Source organism: Tupaia chinensis, unplaced genomic scaffold (assembly GCF_000334495.1).
Source record: "Tupaia chinensis unplaced genomic scaffold, TupChi_1.0 Scaffold143746_1, whole genome shotgun sequence".
In the NCBI taxonomy this organism is placed as follows: domain Eukaryota; kingdom Metazoa; phylum Chordata; class Mammalia; order Scandentia; family Tupaiidae; genus Tupaia; species Tupaia belangeri.
Window position 1 is genome coordinate 480,165 of NW_006203595.1, and position 8,500 is coordinate 488,664.

The following is an 8,500-nucleotide window of genomic DNA, read 5'->3' on the forward strand; positions in this document are numbered from 1 at the left end:
TAGCCTTCTTTTTCCCTCCCCCCCCCCATTGCTGGAAAGTATGTGTGCTCATCACAGAGAGAGAGAGAAACCCCCCCAATGGGATGGCATGACCATGCCATAATCCCTTCTCCTCCATTTTTCTATCATGTCAGGATTTGGGGCAAGTACACACACATGCCCCGCATATATTTCAAGCCACCAGGGCCAGGATTTGGAACACAATCGGCCATGTGGGATCCAGCTCTTTGAACCAACTAAGTTATGGGGCTAGCCTCCTAAATATTGTAGAATTGACCAGAGAAACCATTTTGGTCATGGACTTTTTTTTTTAATTAAAATTCCTTTTTTTTTTTTTTTTTTTAGAAGTTTTTAACTATAGGGTTCTTGTGGAAAGACAGAGAGACAGAAAGTGAGAAATCACCCCCCAGGGGGAATGGCCACGCTGCAATCCTTCTCCTCCATTCTCCTCTCGGGATCTTGGGCATGGACGCACATGCACTCAGCGTGAGTTTAAGCCACCAGCTCCGAGACTCGAACTGCAGTCAACTACATGGGAGTCCAGCGACATTATGCCAAGTGCTGGTTCCCTGCAAAATGTTTTTTACTTGGTAGACATTAGAAACTTTTTTTGAGAAGTTTATTACTCATGCCTATATAGAAATGTCAAGGCCCAGCTACGGTGGTACAGGCAGGCAGTAGGGGTGTTGTTGCCCAATGCTGGAGACCATATCTGAGGGTTCATGTCCTGGTCTGCCTCAACACACTAAGTATACCTGTCATCATGGCTGGCTTCAGGGCTGGGAAAAGAATTGTGGCATGTAGACCCTCTCAAGGGTGCATGTCTATCTTAGCTCTCTGGGTGTGAAGTCTCTGTTGGGGGTATGTATCTCTGTCTGTCTGTCTATCTGTGCAGAGAGAGTTTTAATTCTCCCTTTCTATCTAGATGCCTTTTCTAGATCTCTCTCTCTCTCTCTCTCAGGCAATAAATAAACTTTAAAAATTGTTTTTTTAAATGGGAGGTTGGTTCTGTAAGGTTAAATTCTAGCAGTATAGAGTGTACATGACACAAATATGAAACTATCATTTTTATAATTGATGTTTCCATATGGTTTGGAACATACTAGGTATCATCACACTAATTTTTCTTTATAGAGTGCCTTTTGAGCCCTAATCACCACCTGATTATTATCATTATCATTATTACCTTGAGGTTGTACAAATAACCTCTGATACCATGGGAGTGTGATTTAATTCTGGCAGTTTTATTTTACTGAATTATTACATTGTGAATGTCTTAGATTAGCCAGATTTTTTAGAGGTAATTTAGCAAAATACATTATAATTTGGCCAATCAGTTTTCGGCATCAAAGAGCTCAGCTCAGTTAATGAGTTGAAATATTTTAAACATGTGTTCAGCTTACATTTCAGGAAATTCTGAAGCTTTATGCTTTCTTATCATAAATTGCCTTGAAATGAAAAGCTAGTTGTTTCTTTGTTTATTCTTTCAACAAATATTTATTTGGTTTCCCTTATGCTTCCCTTACTGGCAATATAGTGCTAAGGAAGACAGATGCCATCTCTGTCCAGATGGAGTTTACATTTTAGTGAGGGCAAATGATAAACAAGTAATAAAATAAATAAGCATGACAATTTTAAATTTGATAAGTGCTACCAAAGGATGGGTTATGGGATGAGTAAGAGTCAGGAGTTATGAGGGATGGGAGGTCAAGGAAGGTTTTTTTTGTGGAGGTGACATTTGATCTGAGATTTCTTCTAAAAGAGCAGAGAGAAAACGTAATGAAATAAGGTTGGGAGATGTAAGAGCCATCTGTATTACAAATCTGTTTGAGTGCAATGGGAGATAATTGAAAGTTGTTTTTTGGGTTTTTTTTTGGAGAGGTTTTTTTTGCTATAAAGTGCATGCTCTTGTCAGAAAGACAGAGGCAGAGAGACAGAAATCGAGAAATCACCCTCCAGGGAGGATGGCCACGCTGTAATCCCTTTTCCATTCTCTCGGGATCTTGGGCACGCATGCACAGGTGCCCAGCGTGAGTTTAAGCCACCGGGTCCGAGACTCGAACCGCAGTTGACTACATGGGAGTCCAGTGATATAGCCATTATGCCAACTGTTGTTCCCGAAAGTTGCTGCTTTTTTTTTTAATTTGCCCGAAGGCATATGCACTCACTGGAGAGAGACAGACAGACAGATACACATACACACACACAGTTTAAAAAGCACTTCCCATGGAGGATGGTCGTATTGCAATCCTTTTTCCATTTCTCCTTTCTGTTGGGATTTTGGACATGAACACACATGGACCCAGCATGTTTTTCAAGCCACCGGATCCAGGACTTGAACTATATAGTCGGTCATGTGGAAGTATTTTACCCCCAACACCACTGTCTGGCCTGATAATAGAAAAGATTTTATTATAATTATTATTTTCCAGTTTGATCAGAGAGAGACAAAGAGAGAGAGAGAGAGGAAATGAGAAAGCAAGCCACCACGTCCGAGACTTGAACTGTGGTTGGCCATGTGGGAGTCCCAACGCTTTCAACCACCATGCCACTTGCCGGCGATAATAGAAAAGATTTTAAAGCAAGGTCGAAATATGTTCTGAATTGATGTTTGAGATCACTTTGGCTTTTTTATATAGGATGGGGTTATAAGAGAAGACCTGAGTGGAAGCAGGGACACCAGTTAGGAGGCTATTGCTGGACTCTAGAGAAGAGATAGTGATTCATATCTAAGTGCTGGCGATGGAGATGGATACAAATGGACTGATGAGAGGTATATTACAGAGGTAGAACACATGGGATGTGTTGATGGCTTCATTGGAAGTGAGAATGAGAAAAGGACTTAAGTTTCTTGATTTAAGAAATACTGATGAAAGAACAGAAGAGATTATTTTGGTTTTTGGGGGGGGAGTGCAAGTTTTTTTGTTGTTGTTGTTTGTTTGTTGTTAAGTTTGAAATGCCTGTTAGACCTCTAGGAAGAAATAAAAGTAGACAGTTTGAAATAGGACTACTTGGAACTCAGGAGAGAAGTTGGAGCCATAGAAATATATTTTGGAATTTGGGGACCAGCAGTTAGCATAATGTTTATGTTGCTGGACTCCCATATAGTCGACTGCAGTTTGAGTCCTGGACCCGGTGGCTTAAACTCATACCGGGAGCACATGCATGCATGCCCAAGATCCTGAGAGGAGAATGGAGGAGAAGGGATTGCGACGTGGCCATCCCTCCTGGGGGGCAATTTCTCACTTTCTGTCTCTCTGTCTCTCTCTGTCTTTCTGGCAAGCACACGTGCCTTATAGCAAAATCCTCTCCAAAAAAGAAAACAAACACACAAACAAACAAACAGAAAAACACATTGTATTATACATAGTTTGATAGGCAAAGTTTTTTCTTGTGATTTTTTTTTTCAGGTTTTTGCGGGTGCATGCACTTGCCAGAGAGAGACAGAAACAGACAGAGAGGTAAAATGAGAAATCACCCCCGAGGGGGATGGAGACTGCAGTCCCTTCTCCATTCTCCTCCTGGTATTTTGGGCACATACGCACACGTCTGGCATGTTTTTCAAGTTGCTGGGTCCAAGACTCAATCCGTATACTTGGCTATGTGGGATCCACCACACTACCTGCTAGCCCTCCCAGTGCTATTTTAAAAATACAATTTATTTTAATAAATGGATCTTAGACTCCTTGAAATACAGTAAGTGATAGTTACAGCCAGGAAGTAGGTCTGAGAGTTCATAAAGAATTAGAATTTCATAGAATCTACTATGTACACAGCCTGCCTCATCAGACTTCCCCCTTTTCTTTCAAGATTGAGCTTGAGATCATATTTCTCAGAAAAAGCATTTTCTAACATCCTCTATCCCTACCCAGTAGCTAAACACAGAATAAAGAAATGAAGCCATAGATTAGTAAGATGGTGCTTACTGGGCTAGCATGTGGCATAGAGGTTAGGGTAACGATCCCACATAGCCAGTTGCATGATTCAAGTCCTGGACCTGGCAGCTTGAAAAACACAGTGGGGCACTTGTGCATGTGCGAGATACTGAGAGTGGAATGGAGGAGAAGGGATGGCGATGTGGCCATCCCCCTTAAGGAGTGATTTCTCACTTTCTGTCTCTGGCAAGTGCACACGCCCTATAGCAAGCAAGCAAGTAAATAAATAGGAAAAAAGAATGGTGCTTACTTTATTCATTATGATTTTATTTCTTCTCTTTCTGCTTCTAGGAAGAAAGAAATCTGGGGGCTTATAGTGGGTTTTTATTCAAAAGGAATCCAAGAGTGAGTGTAGGAATAGAATTTAGCAAATGAATCAAACATAATTAGCTGGCTTAATTTTCTGGTGATTGTTGCTAACGAAATACTTTTGTTTCCATGTCTCCCCACTTAGTTCTTTTTTGTTCACTTTTTTTTTTTTTTTTAGGAGAGCCCAGAAGAAAGGACAATAAACATGAGCTCTATTCGGGTAAATAAATTTACTTCCATTGTGTTCACGGATTTCATAGCTTAATTTCATCAAGAAAATTGGTATCTTTCCTTTTTTTTCCCCCAAGTCTTAAGTCTGCTGCCTCCACAAAGTCAAAGTGAAGTGTTTGCCTTTTAAATTCATTCTAATGACTTTTATGTGAATTTCTTGGCAAATACCCTGACCAGCCTTCATCTCTAGAATATAACTCTTCATAGTTTGACTCTTGCTGTGTAACCATGCATTGTCTCCTTTTATGATGTGTTTGCATGCATATAAATCATGACAGTATTAAGTCTGATTTAACAAAACTGTATACAGTCATCTCATTATTTAGAAACTATTGCTATATACATGTTTAGCATGAGTAGTAATAGTGTCTGCTTCTGTGATATTTATTTTAGAAATTAAATTCCTAGATTGTGGGAATGATGATAATTTCCATTTCACAGTACTTTGTTCAATTGAACGTCTAAGTTTGTTGTGCCAGTATGATAAAAAGCATGGTTAGTCCTTGGACATTGGGAACTTTCTGGTTTGAATGTTACTTAATAACTGAGCTCCAATTATGAACCTAGACCCTTTGACCTAACTCTTGCTTTGTTCATCTAAGATAATTGTAAACTTTTCCTGGGAAAAGAAGAGAAAGTCATGAGTAAACATAGTAAAATATTCAATAAATAACTTTCCTTTTTCTGTGTTTTCAGGGAAAGAAATGGAACTGGTATTTGGACTACTTATTTTCAGAGGGGTTACAAGGCTTAAAACTTTTCATAAGAAGTAGTATTCATCGTTCTGTACCCCGATCAGAGAGCATTAACTACAACAATCAACATTAAATGGGTGCTGTCATAAAGTGAGCATTCCAGGCTAAATTCCTTCTTTGTTGCTAGAGAAGCCAAGTGGCTCAATTTCAGTGTCCATATTCATTTCACTAACAGACCGTCATCCTCAAGGAGTACTCAGGCTGGCCTTCTGTCTGTGCCTCAGGAGAGTCTTGGTGTAACTAACTTACTTTTTAGGATTTAGATTCTACAGCCTGCTGCTGAGAAATGACCTCTTCATCAGACTTTGCATTCCACCAATTATGCATAAAGAGACACACCTAAAAAATAAAGAAGACACACCTGTTTGTGGTAGGATTTTTTTTCCCACATTTTTGTGCACTGCTTTGAGGGAAGTGAACAAGTAATATACAATGGCAGTTAACCCAAAGATATATATTTACAAAATGCTCTGCTGCTTCTGTGAAACCTTTGAGGATGTTGCCATTTTTTCTTACTGTGAACACCACCACCAGCACCCAGTTAACTCGATATAAAATTTATGACTCTGTGAGTCCTAAGTAGTTGGTAACTTCTTGGACCTTCGCTAGTAGCAATTTGATGAGGGAAGGAAGAGGGAGAGGATTGTGGCATAATCAAGAGAGTCCTGTTTATACCAGTTTGGTTTTATGAAATTTGCTCTATTTCCATTGTTTTTATTTATGTGTGTCCAGTTTTTACTCATTCAGGCCTAAATAAACCAACTATGACTTTTAGAGGTAATTTTGAAGATTAAAATTTTTTTTATAGTAGCGAGAATATCTTGCTGAAAATTTGCCATAAAATTTTGCTTGAGTGCTACTGAATAACTCTCTCTCTTTTAATAAAAACCCATGTCATTTGAGAGAAATCAAGCTGAATTTATCATGTCTTTAAAGGCACATTCTTGTGGGGTATTTTTCCTCATCAAAGCAAAACCCTAATATTATTGAATAGTGTTCAGACTAGAAATTTCATTCATCCATGTTAATTCAATAAATATTTATTGAGTTTCTTAATAATATGCCAAGTATTCTATGTGCTGGTTATATACCTGTGACCAAACCATAGTACCTGCTTTTATGGAATTTACATTCCAGGAGAGAACAAAATAAAATATAAGCAAATATGTGATATCAAGTGCCACATAGAAAAAGCAGAACAGGGACAGGAATAGGGACAGAGAGTTACTTTCATCAGTAAGATGGTTATTAGGGAAGGCCTGTTTGAGGAGGTGACATATACAGTGGCCCTAATAAAATAAGTATATGAGCCATGTGAATATTTGGGTAAAGAGGATTCTGAGCTGAAATAAAGGCAAGGGAAATGACCTTCAAATGTTTACTTGGCATGTTTGAAGAATAACAGAGGCCAATGAGGTTACAACATAGTAATTAAGGGAGAATAATGGTAACAAATGAAATAGGGAAGAAAGTCAGAGACTTGTTCATGAAGTCCTATATAGCCTTGGCACAGGTATGTAAAAGGGAAGCCATTAGATTGACTTACCTGTATGAGATATGGAACTACAGTGGGAAGGTTAGGTTTAAGAGGATGAAGTAAGAAAGCAGAGAGACCAGTCAGGTTATTACAGTGTTCCAGGCAAGAATCCTGGACTAGTGTGATAGATGGTGGGGAGCTGGTTAGCTATTAAATTCAGGTTCTATTTTGAAGATAGAGAAAACAGAATCTGCTTATAGCTTGAATATGAGAAGGAAGAAATAGTAGAGTAAAGGATAACTCCTAGGTTTTTTTGTTTTTACCTGAATAATAAGGTGAGTTCTGTTGGGTTGTCAGAAAAATCATGATGCATTTTTGCATAGGAAAATACGTTATGACTTTTCCAATGACCTATTAAGATGCAGAGATGAAGGATACTGGAGGAGTGTGGAATAAAGTTCTCTTTTGGCCATGTTAGGTTGGAGATGCTGAGTAGGCCATTGGATATTCTGGACTTTAGGGTATAATTTGAGATAGAAAATTAAATTGGGGAGTCATTAGGGAGTAACAAAGACATTGGATGAGATTACTAGTGGAGCTAGAGACGAAAAGACAAAATGTACCTTGTCCTGGAGTTTTCCAATGTTATTAAGTAGAGGAAAAGAGGAAGACCTGACAGTGAGCTAGAATAAAAATCAGCCTGGATGCCAAAGGAAGAAGGTATTTCAAAAAGGAGAAGTGAATATTTAATAGTGTAGAATTTAGCCTATGTATCTGGAAAAATGAAGTGTTGGTTGCTCTGAGATAATTGTGATAGCTTCCCCCATAGGTAACCAGTCTTAATTAAAGTGTTGTCTTTTGTTTTCAAGTTTGTACTCCAAATAACTTTCCATTTGCTTTCTTAGAACATATTTTGGTCCTTGAGATCATGTGGAACTTTGAACTGTGAGATTTGATGGGTTTTGATGAGATTTAATGTCTAACAGTCTTTATAAGAATCTCTTCTAAAATCGGTATTCTGGGAGAAAAAAAAAATCCTTTAGGTTTGTTTTTGTTAAATAATGATTTTTCAGGCACCTTTTTTGGTGGCCCATATTTCTCTACTCTTGATCAACTTTTTGAAAAAATTTGATACAGGGCATGTGCACTTGTTGGGGAGAGAGAGAGAGAGACAGAGGAGGGGGGGTGAGAAAGCATCCCCCATGGCAGATGGCCACGCCACAGTCCCTTCTCTATTCTCACGCTCATACACATGTGCCTAGTGTGTTTTTCAAACCACAGATCCAAGACTCAAAGAGTGAAGTTGGCCATGTGGGATCCAGTGTCTTTAATTGCCACACCATCAATTGGTCCTTAATAAATTTGTTTTTTCTTAATAATTTTTTTAACCTAGTTAAGATTGGAGATATGACTGTGCAAATAAGTTCAATATAGTTATTTGAAAAATCTTTTTTGACGATTCTTCATGGCAAAACCTAGAAGATTTAAATAAGAATAGCTATTTTGTTTCAGTGCAAAAGATATCTAAAAAAGAAACATGGAAAATCTGGCTTATTAAAAAAATTGTACAAAAAAGGTTTTCTTTACCTAGTGTTTGTGTGAAATTGTTGCTATTATAAATACTGACAATGTTCATTACTTAGGTTGCTCTTAGAATTCTAATATTTTGTTTTCCTTTTGTCATTGCTTATTCCTCTTGGCCATGGGGCTGATTTGAAAAGAAAAGTAGATAATCCTATGGTACCCACATAACTTTTATTAACATAGTCAGATGATTTACTAGAAAAAAAATA

The 8,500-nt window shown here is 38.2% G+C and overlaps 1 protein-coding gene across 1 annotated transcript in view; it reads left to right on the plus strand.

The window, feature by feature from the left end:
* The window catches only part of CENPI (centromere protein I), a 70,878-nt gene extending 62,997 nt beyond the window's left edge, over window positions 1–7,881 (plus strand). Inside the window, exons 21-22 of the mRNA XM_006164857.3 lie at window positions 4,423–4,464; window positions 5,172–7,881. Coding sequence (XP_006164919.1) covers window positions 4,423–4,464; window positions 5,172–5,303 — 174 coding nt within the window. The 3' untranslated portion in view covers window positions 5,304–7,881. The remainder of the gene's footprint in view (window positions 1–4,422; window positions 4,465–5,171) is intronic.
* The last annotated feature ends 619 nt before the right edge of the window (window positions 7,882–8,500 follow it).